The 18,827-nt window shown below is 34.3% G+C and overlaps 1 protein-coding gene across 1 annotated transcript; it reads right to left on the bottom strand.

Moving 5' to 3' along the window:
* Positions 1-4,162: 4,162 nt before the first annotated feature.
* On the bottom strand, positions 4,163-5,758 carry LOC122062607 (probable WRKY transcription factor 40). Its single transcript, XM_042626241.1, has 5 exons — positions 5,570-5,758; positions 5,420-5,482; positions 5,006-5,329; positions 4,803-4,919; positions 4,163-4,699 (listed from the first exon to the last, which is right to left on the bottom strand). Exons 1-5 carry the CDS (start codon positions 5,660-5,662, stop codon positions 4,295-4,297), a joined length of 1,002 nt encoding a protein of 333 aa, XP_042482175.1. The 5' UTR covers positions 5,663-5,758; the 3' UTR covers positions 4,163-4,294.
* Between the last annotated feature and the right edge of the window lie 13,069 nt (positions 5,759-18,827).

Genomic DNA, 18,827 nt, shown 5'->3' with positions numbered 1-18,827 from the left:
ATGGATCAGTTAATAGAATCTGAAATTTCGATTGGATGTTCTCACATTCTTTGATTTTAGTCGTCCCAATAACCCCAGAAGTAGGACTGGATTTTCATTAGAATCTTAGAATCCAAGAAACAAGAGTTCATCAAAACATGCAATTATAGTACAATTGATTGAAAATGTATATATGGAATTTTTGGGAAATGTATGTGCAATTACGACGAAGAAACTAAACAAATAATCACACAAAATACAAGGAATTTAACATGGTTCGGTATGAATAATTAAATATCCCCAAGAGAATCAGAGATTTTCACTAAGTCAAAAATGTTCTACACCACTCTCCACCTCACAATGTGATATTCCTTGCTACTGTCTAGGCTTTTCCCCCCTCTCCCATAGAGACTATATATAGAAAACTTTAAGAACCCTAATACCTACATGATTACAATTTTACCTATATACATGTAATAGCCTCGAAATCCGACTTGAAATATGGGCACCATTACAAGATACAAGATATAGGAACCTAACAATCTTCACCTTAGCTAGGACTTCTACAAGCCACGCTGAAGAATACCGGTTCAATGTCGATTCTACAAACTTAGTCATTGTGTCTGCCTATCTATAATACCGAACCAGCATATCCTCCACACAACTTATCGTCGCAGGAAATGATTTGGCTCTACCTCTCTTATCTTTGCGAACTGATTGGAGAAATCACTACCAATTACAAAATCCGAAGCAAAAAACGATATGCTTCATTCCAGATCTACATGTGTTCATAATGTGAACTGCTTATAGCCTTTGCTGTCCAGTCATACTTACTGAAGTTCTAACAATAGCTCTACCAGTTTGAACACACTCTGCAAGTCTATACAATAACAACCATCGGTCCTTATATCACAAATCATTGCCCCTCTTGAAAGCCTAAGAACTTCACCTTTAGATAAGCATCTAAAGCCTTTCGAATCCAATGCGCCAATGAAATCAAATTTATCCTTAAATCTAGCACATGTTTAACCCGTCACAGTTTGTACAATTTCATCGAACATGAGAATCTGTATAATCTCAATCCTGACAAGCTTCTTCCAACATTATTTACCATTTGGGCAGTACCCTTATCAAATACACAATAGGCAACACACTAATCCACAACTAAAATTCGAAATGAATAATCAAAATCTAAATTCCAATCAGATGTTTTTTTATATATGATGTAGTGATGTAAACATTTCCATTACTCCGGTACCTTTTGCGGCAGCAACATTTGATGATCTATCTTTGTTCTCCTTCTTGTCTTTCTTCTTCCTTCTATCCTTTACGCGTGGATAATCAATTTTTTTTCAAAAGACCTTCCTCCTTGCAATAATAACAAATTATTTTGCGATTTTTTGATTTGGAGTGACCGGTATACTTGCCAAACTCCTCATGATCTATTTTTCCCCATGATCACCTATAATCAAAGCACCACCCTCTTCTAATGTCTCCGAGGACCTATATTAATTTTCATGCCATATCTTATTCATGAACAAAGGAACAACAAGCTCATCAAATTTGAGATTATCATTACCAAACAATATTGCAATCACAATTTGATCAAATGAATGAGGTAATGAGGTCAACAATCTCTTGTCCTCCTATGCGAGGTTAACATCTAAATTTCCATTAGTATCCTATTGATTTCATTCAAGTGATTCTTCTAACAGTCGAATACCATGTAACTACTTTTTTTTTACAAAAATTTTGTCAACAACCTAGATTTTGACCTATTCTCTAGTATTTCCAGATTTCCTTTAGATCCGCCAACCTGATAACCTTATGAAAAGTGTTATCCGGAAGATACAACTAGATCGTGTTGTTTGCTAAATCCTTCAACACTAAACACTTATCTTCCGTCATATTGACAGGCTTGTTTGATTTCTTCTTGAGAGCCTTGACTGTCTCATTTCACATAAGAAACTTCACCTATTGTTCCTATAAGGTAAAGTCATTATGGTTGTTGAAGTGTTTCATGGAAAACTTGAACTCTTCACCACTTTCTGATTTACCTAGTCTATAACCTTCATGCCTGCCATCAACCTCAACGAACTTGATTACCTTTGATCTTACACCATCTATACTGACGAAGCAGAATTTACCCGATTCATTCTATCGATTGTGTATACGCAGTGCGAAAAAATGTTGAGATCACCTGTTTTACAAGGAAACCTTCAAAGGGAACCCCTCCCTTTGTGAGTCTTGTGACTAGTGCGTGAACCACACACACCCCAACTCCCACATACCTTTATTTCATCTCTTTCCTTTAGTCATACTACTTTTATGTGCACACCAATTCCTCTCTTTTTTCTTTTGAAACACGAAGACCGATGATTTCAAATCACTCACTGATTTCTCTTGTATGTAAGTGTCAAAAAGTGAAGTTTTTTCCTTCTTTCTTTCATCTCCTCTCCTTTACGTATCAAAATGGTACAATGCTTCTCACTAAGGGGAAAACAAATCAAGATTTTCATAAAGAAAAACTGACATGTAACTATTATACCATTTCCCACCCTCCTTGGTGACCACCTATTTCCCAGATCTCACCACACTAACTATGACGATCTGCTAAACCTTGCTTACATACCACTTGCTGGGAATGAATGGGTAACACGAGGAAGAAATCAACATATAATCGCATAATATAAATAATTTAATATGGTTTAGAATGAATTCCTACATCCACCAAAGAGAACCAGAGATTTTTTACTAAACCAAAAAACATTCTACGCCACTCTTGACCTCAGAATGAGATCTATCCCTTGCATATGTCTATAGTTTTCCTCAATGAAACAATATATATATATATATATATATATGTGAAACCCTAAAACCTCAAATTCTCATACAATTACAATGTTACCATTGTAAATGTAATGAACTCAAAATCCGACCCATAAAAAACACAAGCCTAATAATAAATATGTAAACCACTACAGGATACAAGACATAAGAACCTGCAGAACTTCAAAAGACTAGAATAAATTTTCCAAAACATTAAAATAAAAATTCCAAAACATGAAACTAAAATTTCAGAATTTTTTTTTTTTTTTTTTGGGAGGCAAAACAATAGGGGATGTTAACACCCCAGAAAAACACAGAGACCTTGAAATTAACTTCAAATAGTGAGAAAAGAATATTCTTCTTGTAACAATTTCAGGTTTGCACATGGTACGTGTCATAATCTGACATGGATATCAACAATGGATAAACTAGGTCGTGCAAAAAGACTTGTCATCATTTTTTCTGTACACATGGTGACCTTAAATTTGGTAAGATGACAGGCATAATGTAATCCACTGTAATTACACAAATTATAACATATATTTAAAAAAAAAAAAATGAAGAAGAAGAAGAAGAAAGAATAAAATTAGGCTATATTTGGTAGCCAAGAAAAGAAAAGAAAAGAAAAATGAATCTAGAAAAGAAAAGAAAAGAAAAGAGAAGAAATCGTGAGAAAATAAAAAGAGTATGTATGTTTGGTTATCAAGAGAAGAAAAAAATTCAAAAAATTCAAAAAATTTTGAATTTTAAGAGAGGTAGACACATAGGAAATCAATGTGCAATCATTCATTTTTGTCTTATTATGTTTTCATATTTTCTAATGTTTTCTTGTGTTTTTTGTAAGAAAATTTTTTAAGGCAACAAAAGAAAATTTCACAATTTCCAAGAGAAATTTTGAATTTGAAAAAGGGAATTTTCTCTTAGGTGAAGACATACCAAGTGCAAAGAAAAATCCTTAACCCAAGAAAAAAAAGTACAAAAAGTATAATTTTTTTCTTTTTTTGACTACCAAACACAGCTTTAAGGAAGATTTCTCTCTGTGATGCATGATGTCTAACCTAAACACAGGGGTTGCAAAAATGACCACCACCCCCTCACAATAAAGGCAATCCCCTGCGCCTAAACATAGAATGAGCTCGCCGGATCAATTGCTAGAGTCGCAGGCTTTGGATGAAGAGAGAGAGAGAGGCTAAATTACCAATCTGCCCTCTACCCTCTACCCTCTACTTTAGAAAAAGCCAAAGTACTTTTAGAGAGGCTTCGGTGACCTCACACTCACAGGTTTTGAACGCGTTACATAGAACCTCGTCAAAATGGAAAATCAAGATTATTTTATGCTCACATAATCCATAAATAAGTTTAGAATTAAAGACTCTTTTTTTCATTTCAAATTCTATTTACATTCGATGGTTTCTCCATTCTTCAAAGAGCTGAAGATGAATCAAAACAAAATACAAGAAAATTCTCTAAAGAAATAAACTATATATCACCATCTTCCAGCTACAGATTGCTGTTGAAATCTTCCAGAGATGGCAGCTGCAAGTGCAGCCGTGAAAGTTGGATCTTTGGTCAAAGAAGAAGCCATCTTCTCAATCATAAACTGTTGGAAAGCCGGTGACTTTACTTGATCTGGGCTTGAATTCTTCACTTCATTGACCACCGTCCCAGGCTGAGGAGGCTGCTGCTGCTGCTGCTGCTGATGGGTTAGATCTAGAGTTATCATTGGACCCGAACTAGATGAGTTAATGGAGGCAGAACAGGGGATTGAGCCTAGAGTGGCTACACCATGATTTGAACCCAATGATGTCTCAGGTCTTGAAGGGTTTGGATGGTTATGCTCTCCTTCATAAGTTGCTACTAATATGGATCTATCTTCTGCACTTCTTTGCACCTAAAAGAAACAAAATTAAAGATTAATTAGTTAACTAACTTAAAAGATCTTAATAATTTGAAGCCATAAAACAAGATTAATTAGTTTAGCTTAAGTTAATTACCTTCTTCTTTACAGGGCACCTTGGTGCAAAGGAACACTTGAAGTAAGCCCTAGGAGATGGGTTGTCCCTGGTCACCTTCTGACCATATTTCCTCCATTGATATCCATCCTTTACTACCTGTAATTAATAATTAATATCAATTTAGTGCTTGATTGAAAGTACCAAATTAATCCGAAGAAGGGGAGATGAGTATGATTACTTACAAGGTTGGTCTCAGTAGCATTAGTCCTTACATAGACCCTTGAGATCTTAGTTTTCATGTCTTCCTTTAGTCTCTTATGACATGATTCTTCTTCATCAGTTGAGCTGTTCTCAGAATTGCCTTGTTGATTCACATTATTATCCATGCCTTCGGCTTTTCTCTTCTTGGGAGCAGAAGCAACTAGCCCTTGATCATTGTTCTTGTTGCCCAACAACTCCATTTGGGTCTTCAAACTGTTATAGTTCTCACATGTCAAAGCCAGCAACTGGCTTAGCTTCTTGTTCTCTTCATTCACACGATTCAACTTCTCTACTAACAAACTTGCCTGTAGATATTACCAAATACCAAATTAAAAAGAGGAAACATAAGAAATATCAGAGAAGTACTAGAGCAGCCCATGGGGCCAAGTGGTTACCTCTTCATTCATTGAGGGTGATTTACTCCTGGGATTAACAATCTCAGTTTGAAACTCCTCCTTCTGAGTACACCATGAGATTTAGTAAGAGAAGTGATCAAGATGAAATGGGTATACCAGGATTCATCAATAAGAGATTTTCCCACTTACAGGTTGAGTTTGATTGAGGAATCCACGATGTTGAGAATTGAGATTGAGGTCGAAACTGAGAGAAGAATCAAGTTCTAACCAACTTGAGTCCATGGCCACCAAAGTAGAAAAAGTATTTTCAGTTAGAGAGAGAGAGAGAGAGAGATGAGAAGAGATGAGACGGGCTCCGAGCAAAGTTGGAGCTGAGATAGAAAAGAATTATGTATTTATAGGGAAAAAGAAAAAGGACAAGGAAAAGGAAAAGGAAAAGGAAAATGAAAAGGAAAAGGAAGAGGAAAGTAGGAGGAAATAGAGGTAGACGGAGGAGGTGGACATCAGCTTTGAACGTCAGCTACAGAGAGAGAGAGTAGGAGGAGACAATTTTGTCATCAACGCGCACGCCAGTGGGGCTTCAGTAATTGGATGATGACATGAGAGCTGAGGTATGTGAATAGATTTTAAATATCATAAATTATTATTACTATTTATTATTTAAATAAAGTATTGCACTATAGAGAGAGAAAGAGAGAAAGAGTCCGAAGTCTCGTCTCATGTCGGTTGAAATAATTCAAGTCCAACCTTCAAGTTTCAAAGTCAAGCCACCCATATAAAGCATCTCTCTCTCTCTCTCTCTCTCTCTCTCTCTCTCTGTCTCTCTCTCTAAATAACAGCTCTTTCTTATCTGTCCTTTGGAGGAAGTTTGGACGGTTAGGTTGTGTCCTGCCGACTTTAAAATGAACATGGTTTTCTTACTCTTCACGTTTTCAAGTATCCTTCTTTTCTGTTTTTTTGGGTTGGGGGGTTGGCTGCCAAGTCTCTTTATTATTTTTTTTTTATTATTATTTTAATATATATATTCATGAACACACATGATATTATTTTTGGTAAAACCCACATGATATTATTGACTGTGTTAATTATATACCTTTTGGACGTACTTTCATCCATTGATCTGGTGGGAGCCATACAATTTAAAAAGTAATCAATGATCAAATCAAACAATAATGATCATTTTATTTGATGGGTTCTTCTAATATTGATCAGGATTGGTTGAAATCGGATAGTTTTACCTTAATTTTCTTTAAAAATTGATTTTTTAACGTTTTATCTTAAAATGTTCATACAGTTACCTTGATATAAAAGTGTTGGGGATACGATGTCTAAAATTTCAACTGTAGTAAAAGTATACCAAAATTTCAAAGGGTTTTGTTATATATCTAAGGTTATGTGAGTATTTATGTAAATTTCTCATATAGGGTTTCGTTATATAATTGTAGTGAGGTTTAGTTCTCTATAAGTAAACTAAAATAGGTGTGAAAACGAGTATTGTAACCTTATTCTCTATTGATGGTGAAACAAGATCTTATCTCACTGAGGACGTAGGTTATTCTGACAAATCTCATAAATTTGTATACATTGTGTGATTACTTTTTTTTATTATTATTATTATTCTTTTTCTATATCATATTAAAGATATGTTTCTATCAAAATTAGATTGAAAATAATACAGTTTAACCGATCCCATACCAATTCCTCAAACCATAGATGTGAGCAACAAAGGTTAAAAAATCATTATATTTCTATTTCCAAGCTTTGACCAATCATTTTATTAGACATATAAACAAAATTCTGCAAGTGGAGAGTTTTGACCAATCTCTTATTTGTTTTAAGTTGGAGCATGGTTCCCTAAGAGGTCAGAAGAGAATCTTGACTATATACTGTGATGGAAGAAAGGTTCCTCTCCCCTATCAATTAATTCACAAGTTATCCACAACATTTAGTCCGAATGCTCCGGCTCCACTCCAAAGAATATTTACCTAGAATAGTTGAATTGTTAGTTTCTATTTAAAATTGAAAAGATAGAGTTCTTAATTTAAATTAATAGGATTGGTAGTTTAGTGGAAGAAAGCATTTGTCTTATCAACGTTCGAGTCTGTTGGTTATGGGTTCGATTCGACATGTCTCACTATGGCTCATTGATCCCTCGAGCGACAAAAGGTGCAACATGACCCAATGTCACCCCTCTTGGGGATGCATACCCATTACCACTCGAATCAATTGCTTTTGAGTTTAAGTCAACATACTTCACTATCACTCACTGATCTTACGAAAACCCTGTTTATAATTTTAACAATGGAATAAATAACAATTTTTAAGTGAGATATAGAGGGCATATCCAGACACAAGGGGTGTGAAATAAGGTATCCCACCCAAAACACACTTGCCCGTTTGATAGGTTTTATAAATGGTTTGGTTCAATCGATCACGTGAAAGATATTTGGACAATTTATCAAGGTCGGTACAAAGTCAGTTCTAGAAAGTTTAACCTTCCTCTCCTCAAGGGTTAAAGTCTTTAGTCCATGCTGCTCTTGATTTCCTCTTTTTCCCAAACGTTGACTTCTCTCTCTTCCAAATCCAACTTTCAACCAATAAGACACGGTTTTTGGAGCATGGATTGGGGCATTTGTGTTAGTGGGTGGATGATTAATGTGAACTCCCAACGTTCAACTGATCTGGAATTTATGATTTTTTGTGTCCCCCTTCCTTCCCCTTCATCTATTCTAGCTACCGACGTCTCTATGAAATCCTCTTTTGAGAGAGATTCATGACAAGGAAAAGATCTCTCTCTCTCTCTCTCTCTTTTGAATTCGTGACGGAGACTTGAATAGCCATAAGAGAATTATGAACAATAAAAGAACATAAAAGGTCATCAAAGGTTAATTTTGAATATAATATAAGGTACCAAGATGTTGGGAATACTAATAAAATATATGAATGGATAGAATTTGATAAGGTAGACTTTAGGAAATGCAATGGAAATTTCACTGATTAAAATATTTATACACTCTTGAAAGGAAGGCTTGATATAAGGGAAACTCTATTAGCAAAAAAGATAGCGGGGGGAGGGGGGATTTCGTCTTCTGAGCATAGCTCTTGTATCAGCGCAGGGATCAATCTGAATGTCTTTCAAAGCATCAATATGATGGAACTTTTATCTTTCATAAAGAGTAGCCAATCATATTGTAGGGACTATGAATGATGCAAGAGCATGTTTCCAGATAGACTTTTTTGTCCAAAAAAAAATATGAGAAGGAAGTCTCATTAAACAATGCTCTCATCTCTTTGACTCACTCTCATTAAAAAAGAATATATATATATATATATATAATCCTCGCCTTAATAATAAATCATGTTCCGCATTTCTCATTGGCTGATTCTCGATTCCGTGTCTAAAATTAAAAAGAACTAATAAGAATTAGTATTCTAATTTCTCAATTAATTATTTCATTTTTTTTTTTTTGGGCTAGAAATTACAATTTGTTAGGTGGACTTTGCTTCCTAAAACAAGGTCTGCTCTGCTACTTCTTCCTACCTTAATTTAACAAGGGATATATAGCAACTATAAAGTCACCATATTGAGGTCATGGGTTCGGGCCCAATCTTACCAAACCTGACCCATGGAGAATTAGATCGATCAATAACCTACTACTACATGTGGGGCCTACCAAGTGGACTCGACTCTAGACCATGACCCATAAGACTTCCACCACACTCTTTATTTGTCCAAGAACCTTGAACTGACCCCATTAGCTGGGCTCACCCAATGAACCGGTCCGAGCACAAATTTTCAGCTTTATGACATGAACCAGACCCGGTTGTATCCAAGTTTATTAATCCAACCAACCAAACATGTCTTCCCAAGAACAAAAAAATTAGAGACGTGTGAAGCCCGGCTAAGATCAACTTGGCTTGTACTAGTTGGCCACTTGGTAGTTGGTACAACGAACTAATTAATTAAAAAGTGCACAATGGCGGCTGATGTCCAAGTTCATGAACAGATCAGAGAAGGGAAAGAAAGAATTGGAGTACTGTCTTCGTGACTTTTCTTTAAAAATGATGGAAAGGAAAAGAAACTAAGGAAAAAGAAGCAGATTCCCAAGTACCAAATGACACCTGATTAAAGAATTAATCAATGGGACTTACCCTTTCCATGTCAACCAATTGACCCAATGATCTGAGATGGCAATTCTGACCCAACTCTGAATTCACCCGGACTTTAGTTTATGGATCAAGGTTGGTAATTCTCTGTTAGTCTTTATTTTAATGGATTGGACTCTAAGGCTAATGCCAACCTCGTATAATAGGGATCTTCACAATGGATATCCTTTTTCCTCTTTTTTTTTTTTTTTTTTAATCATTTATTTATTTAGCTACTTTTTTGTCACGTGACCGTGCCAAATTGCCAAGTGGCAAAATAAAAAAATTGAAAAATCAAGACCAGCAAAAAGATATTAATGGACCATTGAGGGGATACATGGACATACATGAAGGGGTATCATATTACTAGGGAAGGTAAATGTTTATATGTGGCCAATCTTGATCATTCTCTACATATGTATCCAATGGCTAGAATTACTAAAATGTCATTCTACATATCAGAATTAGCATGTTAGTTTAGAAAATTCTTAGACCTGCTAATCTAGAAATACTTCGACTCCTGAATGTTTTGGTTTGAGCAATTCCAATATGAATCCATCAAGGTCTAGCACGTTGTAGATCCAATGCAACCTAGTCTTTTGTAAAACAATTGTCTAATTAGCCATCTAATTTTCTTAGTCTAGCTTCTTTTTATGTAATAAAAAAACGTAGGCAAAAGAACGTTGCTTGATCACATGGCCTCTGCACCAACACGGGGCCCAATGAAAGCACAATAAGGGCATCAATATGAATAAATTTTTATTTTATTTTACAAGGGATGGGGCTGTAATTTTGTATGCCCAAGCGTTTGGGCGCATGGGTCATGCGATCAAACAGCTTTCTTTTTACCAAAATTATATAAGAGGATAATGGAAAAAAAAAAATTCTATAAGTCTTCAGGGGAGTGTACACTAGCACCATCTCTTTCTATCTTTCTCTTATTCACATGAAATAACCTTGCTCACTACCCAGGGGAAAAAATTTGGCTGCTACCTGGGTTGCAACCAAGTCCCTATTTGCATCCAAAGAAATGGAATAATTCACTTTCCCCTAGGGTTCACAAATACCCTTATAGGTTATAGTATTTTTTTAAAATACCCTTTTAAATTCTATTTCTTTGGCTGCCACAGGGTTGCAGCTACTTGGTTGCCACAACTAAATTTCGTCCCTACTAGGGAGCATCTTTTTTCTCCTACCAAAAAAAAAAAAAAAAAAAAAAAAAGAAGAAAGAAAGAAAGTATGGGCATTTTATCGACTGGTGTGAGTTATCACCAAGGCTTTAAAACTTGAAATGGAATAATAGGTGGAATCAGGATATTAAGTCCATTAAGAATGAACCGCTAACCCGGATTCTTTATACCAACTTCTACCAAGTCAGACCACGTCTGACCAATTCTAGGATGATTCCAACCAATTGAAAAAGATCAATCCATTAATCAATTCTTAGAGCCCGTTTGGTATCGTTTCTGTTCCAGAAACGCCGTTTCGTGTCAAAAACGAAAATTTCAGTTTCTGTGTCAAAATGCAGTTTTAAACGAAAAAATGGTGTTTCAAAATTTTAAATTTTTATCGGGAATGATATTTTTTTTTTTTTATAAAATGAAACGAAACTGGGAAGACGGAATGGAGTTCCGTCCAATCTCGTTTTTTCAGTTTTTTTTTTTTCACTTTTTATTTCAAAAAAACAGAAATAGACCATAAGTGCACCAAACAGAAAATTCTATTTTTTCGTTTCAATAGAATGAAAAAACTCCAAAAACGTTTTTTTAGAACGATACCAAACAGAGCCTTTAGTCTCTTAAAATCTGATAATTTGACTGTTCAACTCAATGCCGCCGTTGAATGGTTCAGTCCAATTCAGTCCAGTCCATGTTCAGACTCCATAAATAGCCCTTTAGAACACTGGTTTGAAATTTATCATATGAACCCGGTTTTAAATTAACACAACCCGACCATTTCCTCCTTTATCTGACATCTTCCTCCTATCCATAAAGGGTAGACCAAGGCAGCTCCCACTCCATTTTGTTTCATCCGTAGGTCCAGTACAATCAATTGACTGGAGAGGAGTCACACCCATAGATGTGGGGGAGGCCCCTGACCGGCTTACCCTATCACGCGGAGTAAAGAAGTAGATAGAAGTTTCATCTATTCACACAATTTGAATGGATAAGGTTTTGACAAGAATCTGTAGTTCCCATGGAGGGGAGCGGATAACTTGATAATCAAAATCTTATCCATTTATCAAACATCACGTATGAACTCAATGGTTCTTTTTTTTTTTTTTTTCCTCCTGATGATGAAGTGATCAAGAAGAATTGAAAAGCAAATGTGGAAAACATGGTTTTACAAATTCTAATTTTATTTTTGTCCATGTGTATCACGTTTTTGCCCATTAATTAGTGATAGTTCTAAAAAAGAGACATTGTTTGTGGAGGTAGTTTCCCTTTACCTACGGGAAATATGATGGGTTTAGGTGTTTTGAGATAGCATAGAGAATAATGAAAATAGAATAATAATGATGTTATATGGATGTACTTTTCTTTCAACTTTTCAACTTCATTTTGTTATACAAGCAATCTCCTCAAGGGAGTACATAATCAACAAGCATTGAGGTTACGAAGAAGCTTGTTTTCGACTTTGATAAATGAAAAATTCCTTTCTTTATGTTTGTTATATTGATAATAATTTTTTATGGGAGAGGATTTCACACAGCGAGTGTGAGGGGAATCTCCTATGTGATAATGGTATCGAATCAAGGGTATAATCATTAAAAAAAAAAATTTGAACAGTAAAGATAAAACCGACCAATCTAAATCCAGATGGGTAGTAATAATTTTCATGTTTTACTTCTAGGTTTTTAATTCTATAAGAATCATCGCATATGTAGATTTTTTCTAAATCTAGAGTGATAAAACTTAAGAATCATCGGCAAACACATCTATGTTACAAAGAAAGAAAGATTGAATAAAGAAGGTGCCGGCCTAAATTAACCACGACCCTTAATTTAATTTGGAACGTCAACTGAATTGAAAGGGAATAAGACAATTTGCTGAATATTTCTTAAGTTGTGTTTAGTATATGTTCTTGGAATAAATTCTGGGTCTATAATGCATTTTGAAGCGAGAAAGCTGAAAATCTATTATGAGCCCCCAAATATCTTTAAATATTTAGATTCATGCTAGACCCAAAATCTATTTGAAAAATGCATACCAAAGACAACCTGAGTGTACCACTGAATTATTGATAATAAAGAGACACAAAGCTTGGAGAGAGAGATTTGTCTAAGTTAAACAAAATTCAAAAGTTCAGCCAAGTCAATTAAATTATTGATTCTTGTCCTGTGAAATTTAAGGAAAAATCAAAGAGCACAAGAAAAATGAGAAATAAATGCAAAATTGTGACAAGAAACTTTATTTTCCTTGAAAAATTAAACAACTTAAAAGTTGTTTCAGGATATTGTACTTTTCGCTTTATCTTCTATTATTCTTTCTCCTTTTCTTCTAGAAAAGTAGTTCAACAACATATAATTCTCTTATACTTTTTCTTGGAAAATTAAAAGAAAATTTGACTTTAGGTCTATTGTTGAATATTAAAATTATATTATCTAAACCAATTAGAGAATTAAATCTAGTGCGATTTCATGCGGAAGACAGAATTAATAATTCCACGTCGAAAGTTATCAGTAGTACAATGTAGAGACTTCTAAGTACTTGGACATCCTCTTCTTAACGGTTAACTCGTGAATGAGTTTCTTTATCTTCAAGTAATAGTAATGGTATTACATATCAAATTAAAGAAAAAAAAATTAATACAAATATATTACATAATTACATGAATCCCTAAAAAAATATAAATGGTGGGGGCGGGGGGGAGTGTAGGGCGACAAAAAGGAAGAATCAATAGTCCACACGGTTAAAGTAGTGGTGGGCCGGTGGTCCATTTGAGAGAGGTCCACAAGTCTTCCAGAATCCGCGGAGAACCAAGACGGCGAGACTTGAAGGAGAAGAGTCTTCTTGGAAGAACTTAACACGCGGATCGGATCAATTATTGAATTGACCCGTACGAGTCAAATTCAATAATCAAAATATACCCCATAAGAACCCATTCCCATTAGAATCTTATTTTTATTATCAAAGATGGAGGGAGAATGGTGACGTCATGCACTAAATCACCAGTGGGCCCAGTCATTTTATAAACTTTGCCCTCGTCCTTTAGATATATCGATCTATCGATCAGCCAATGACACTTGTATGAATTAATAAGATCCATTCATCCAACGTCAGCAAGATTACGTGTGATGATGATGAATCAATATGCAACATCATCATGATACGTATGTGCACTCTGTCAAGATGCCTTCATATTAGTTAGAGCCTAGAGAGTTAATATCTTATCCTCCAACTACCACTCTTACATGCGTTACATACATTTGAGTGTATCATATTATGGATTTTTTTTTTTAGTGTTTACTTAAACATCAAGGTTTAGATACTTGTTTTCTCTCACTAATTATGTAATGACAGGAGAGGGTATTGAAGACGGCATAGGGACTTCTAATTGTACTTGCAATATCTATCAAGAAAGAATGAGAGGTGAACAAAATTTGGAGTGATATGGTGGATCTAGGACCGTTAATGAATCCTCATAATTTTTTGACGTGGCTGTGAGCTACTATTCTCTTAGAATTGAATTATATGGTATTTTGTTTAAACTAATTTTTTGTGTAAAAAATAATGATAATATGGTTAGCAAGGTTAAGTATATGACCTATAAGGTGATGTTAGGTAGAATCAAAATCAAGGATAACAACTTCTATTAGGTTTGTTCTCTTCCTTTTTTCCTAATAAAAAAAAAGAAAAAAAAAAAGAAAAAGAAAAAAAGATGAAGTTGCTAAGAAAAAGAACAAGGACTTGTGATTTAGAGAAGATATAACTTGAAAGGAGTCTACTAGTTAAATAAGATTATTTATCCAAATTTAAGTGGTCCGTAGTTAGGGTACAGTTTTGTTGATTTAGACTTTCGATTATGAAAGGATACGAGACAAATGCCCATATCTTTTTTATGTAGAGAGACACATCTATATATGATATAATTAACAAAGACTTTACATGGAAACACTACTTGCTAAAGTGTTATAAATTTTTAATATATTTATTGGACTATCTAAAGACACCTCTATGGGTTTTGTTTTTTAACGACTTTTATAGGTGTGTCAAACTATATAATCTTGTTTTGATTGCCATTTCCTTATTTTAAAAAGTCATTTAAAGTAGATGACTAAAATGATTTTCAAACTAATTTGAAAGTGACTTACTATTATGCTATTATCAAAAGTTTTCATTGTCTTGCACATTTTTCGAATAAACATATAAAATGATATGTTTACCTTAATTCAAAAATTATATATTATATTAAAAATACAAAAAAGTAAGCTTACATTATTTGACAACTTAATGGGTGCTAATAAGAAAATCTCTTTATAATAACATTGCAACTTAAAATCTTTATGAAAAGAAAAAACTATCCTAAGATAGTGAAAGTCTTCAATAACTACCCATCAAGTAATTGAAGTCTTATTGACTATAAACAAGAAATATGAAATCATGATTCATCATATATTTTTATCAAAAATACATTTATATTTTCAAACAATAGAAGCTACTATTGAGTATGCTTGAGTTATTGTCTAAATTTCATGCCTATGTTTTTCATAAATACTAAATTTTCCAAAATAAATATATGATTAAAATAGGACTAAATTCTAGACATATTATTTTGAATAATTTACAAATATATATATATATATATATTTTTCAATTAATTTCCTATTTTTAATATTTTATTGTAATAAGCAATAATACAAAAAAAGATTAAAGATGTCTATAAAATGAAAATTATCATTTAATGATTAAAGATTATAACACAAGTTACCTACAGATAAAAAAAAATAAAAAGTAAATACACTAATTTTATTTATATTATTTAAATCAATTAATTTTATTCCATGACATTTACATTGCTTGGCTTGTGTATTATTTAAACAACAAATGTTAGGGATTCACTAGCAACTACCACATGCACATAGTACACTTTTGAAATCGGCCCATGGCTATTGTACATTTTGGCCAATTAGTTGATAGGGATCACATTCAAAACTTTAATACCGTGCAAGTAAAACGATGACAAATAAATCTCAAGAAGGCTTGGGATGACGTAATGAGGAAAGCACCTCTTTCCTTCTTCTTTTGTGTGTGTGTGTGTGTGACAGCTACTACGACTTTAAAATGAGGGAAATATGATTTGTATGGTTGACATACGTCATTTAGTTGGTATAAGGCTTAGTTTGGTTAAGTGTATTATAAGAGACTTAATGTGGTCTCTTACCCATTTCAAATTGCATCCACATTATATCACTTTATATTATGAAAAAAAAAAAAAAAATGAAAGCAAGTGCCTAAGATTTTATTATTTCAATACATTTTTGGTGATGCTTTAATTGGTTCATGAAATGTACTAATCTTCATAATCATTAAACTAATTAAAAAAAAGTAGGTATGGTAATTAAATAATCATATTTTGAAACCTGTGGATGATCTTTATTAACATTATTTCTTTGCTTAACTTATTTATTTAAATAACTTCCTTACTGAATCTCCCTCCTTGTGTTTATACAAATGCTAAGTTTTAAGATGAAAAAGCTAGGAAAAGGCACATATGCTTATAATTTAAGAGCAGCTACGGTCTTGGATAAAGTCAACTGGTGGAATAAGAATGCTTATTGGTGTTGGAATTGGTATACACTTAAAACCTAATTCTATTGTTAAAACGTAATTAACTTGCATGATGTTATTAGGTGGTTGATTGTCTTTATGTTCATACTTAAAATGCTACATAACTAGGGACAAGTTGGGTAGTGTGTTTAAATGGTTGCTTTACGTGTTTTCTTAGGAATGAAGGTTCCAAATAAGTATACATATATTCGTATATTGAATTGAATCACTTGAGAATCTTAAATAGATTTTTATCTGTTATTTTATGAACTAGATTCTCATTAATAGATTATAATTGGCCACTAGACCTAAAGATCCTTATTGTTACAGTTAGTTATTATGAGTATTGGTATACTGACAGTTGATGTTTTATTGGCTATATATAAGTACATCGAAGCCATAATATGTTTTTATCGACAAAAGAGTTGATCCACACGAAATCTACTTTCAATACAAGATGAATATCAAGAGAGAAAATATTTGTTCATGATTAGACAAAATTCTAGATTCAATTGAATGCTTTTTACAAAAAATGATTTAAAATTATTAGTTTTAAAGAATTAATAATTATTTTCTAAGTGTATTGAAATATGGTTTTTATGACTAATCTATGATTCAGATTTTCTCTATAAGATGTTTCGATGAACCAGGATGACGATTGTAAGTATTTTTATGTTGGTATGTCTATTATGCGGTAAGACTAAATTATAATTAGAGAAAATTGCATTGCCACCCCCTGAACTTTGGTCCTTATTCAACGCCACCCCTTGGACTTTTCGAAACGTCAAAGCCACCCCCTAAAAATTCAAAAAATTCCAAATTGGTCCCTGCCGTTAGTCGACCGTGTTAAATGAATGAAAACCTGTTAGTTTTTTTACAATATACCCAAAATACCCCCACCTATTGTGAGAGGACAATATTGCCCTCTCTTTTATTTGATTCTTCTAAACCCATCTCCCATCTCCCATCTCACTCCTCACTCACTCGGTCGAACAAGAAGAAGAAGAAGACGATACAGTAACCTGCAACTCGATCGTGCCCTCCGGAGTGCGATTCTCAAGTGGAAAGCTGACCGGCGTGTGAATCTCTTTTCTCCGGCGTGCAAACCTCTTCCCTCCAGCATGCGAACCTCTCTTTTATTTGCTTCTTCTAAACCCATCTCCCATCTCCCATCTCACTCACTCGGTCGAACAAGAAGAAGAAGAAGAAGATGGTACAGTAACCTGCAACTCGATCGTGCCCTCCGGCGTGCGATTCTCAGGTGGAAAGCTGACCGGCGTGCAAACCTCTTCCCTCCGGCGTGCGAACCTCTCCCCCCTCCGGCGTCCGAACCTCTCCTGCTGTGTTAGCTCAACAGTAATTGTTTGTTTAGATCATCAAAATTGATTTAAGAGATTCAATAATTAGCTAAGATCTCTTTCTTGTCTTGTTTCCCTTTCAAAGTCTAATTCTTGTAGCTTATTTGATCACAGATGATGGACCCAACAATAATGGTGTGTACCCTACAAGCCAACCCACGTGAGCCACATCATTTTCTGTCGTTCATTGCAGATGAGAATTGTGGTTCTTATTGAGACTTGAGAGCCATCAATGTCTATCTTTCTCTGAAAAAAAAATTCTCATTATCCAGATACTCATAGCAGAGGGAACTGAGAAGAACCCAAGATGGAGAAGACAAAAAATTGCAGTAATGAACAAAGCACAATGGCAATATTGTACTGATTCTTCATTTGATTTCCATTGAACATTTACGGATTAAAGAGAAAAAAAAACATTGATTTCATCTCAGAAATCACAACTTAATCCTCACAAATTCACAATTGGATAAGATCTTGTTTGTGAATGATTTTAATTTCCACTTTACAAGAACACATTTTTGTGTTCTATCTGTTCTACTGGATGGGTTTGAATCAGAAATTCTATCTGATCCTCTTGAATCTGCAAATCGAGGATTGCTATGTGCTGTGGAAAACATGCATTCGTCTCCTGTCAAGACCCAATCGAAATCTGGGTAGTTTCGGCCCTCTGGTATTGAGAGACGACCTTGAATTTGATAAGAAACAATATGGTTGTTTAGCAGAAAAGGATCCTCTGCTAAGACGACCTGCATTCTATCTCTTTCACACCCCTCCTTCCCTCCCTCTCATTGTGTTCAAAAGGGGAATTATTGTTATCCTTCATCATCTTAGTTTTGCACAGTAGATAAGAAACAATATGGTTGTTTAGCAGAAAAGGATCCTCTGGGTACGCAACTTTTGCAGCAGAGTAAGTTACAGTGAATAGAAAGAACTGGTTCTCATGGCCATTGTTACCACTAATATGTTAATTAGATTTCCCTTTTGTTTTCCTTTTTATTTTTCCTTCCCCGCCCCCCTCCCCTCCCTTGTTTAGCAGTAAAGGTTCCTCTGGGTACTCAACTTCTGCAGCAGAGTAAGTTACAGTGAATAGAAAGAACTGGTTCTCATGGCCATTGTTACTACTAATATGTTATTTAGATTTCCCTTTTGTTTTCCTTTTTATTTTTCCTCCAC

The sequence above is a fragment of the Macadamia integrifolia genome, unplaced genomic scaffold (genome assembly GCF_013358625.1).
Source record: "Macadamia integrifolia cultivar HAES 741 unplaced genomic scaffold, SCU_Mint_v3 scaffold108, whole genome shotgun sequence".
NCBI classification, from domain to species: Eukaryota; Viridiplantae; Streptophyta; class Magnoliopsida; order Proteales; family Proteaceae; genus Macadamia; species Macadamia integrifolia.
The sequence above is the reverse complement of the archived record's forward strand: the minus strand, read 5'-3'. Positions and strand labels throughout refer to the sequence as shown.

What these genes read in the sequence shown, in the direction of transcription:
- LOC122062607 (XM_042626241.1), bottom strand. Translation starts at nt 5,662, where the DNA reads ATGGACTCAAGTTGGTTAGAACTTGATTCTTCTCTCAGTTTCGACCTC. An exon ending in TCCTCAATCAAACTCAACCT is followed by an intron (nt 5,483 to 5,569) that starts GTAAGTGGGAAA and finishes TGGTGTACTCAG; the next exon opens with AAGGAGGAGTTTCAAACTGA. An exon ending in CACCCTCAATGAATGAAGAG is followed by an intron (nt 5,330 to 5,419) that starts GTAACCACTTGG and finishes TAATATCTACAG; the next exon opens with GCAAGTTTGTTAGTAGAGAA.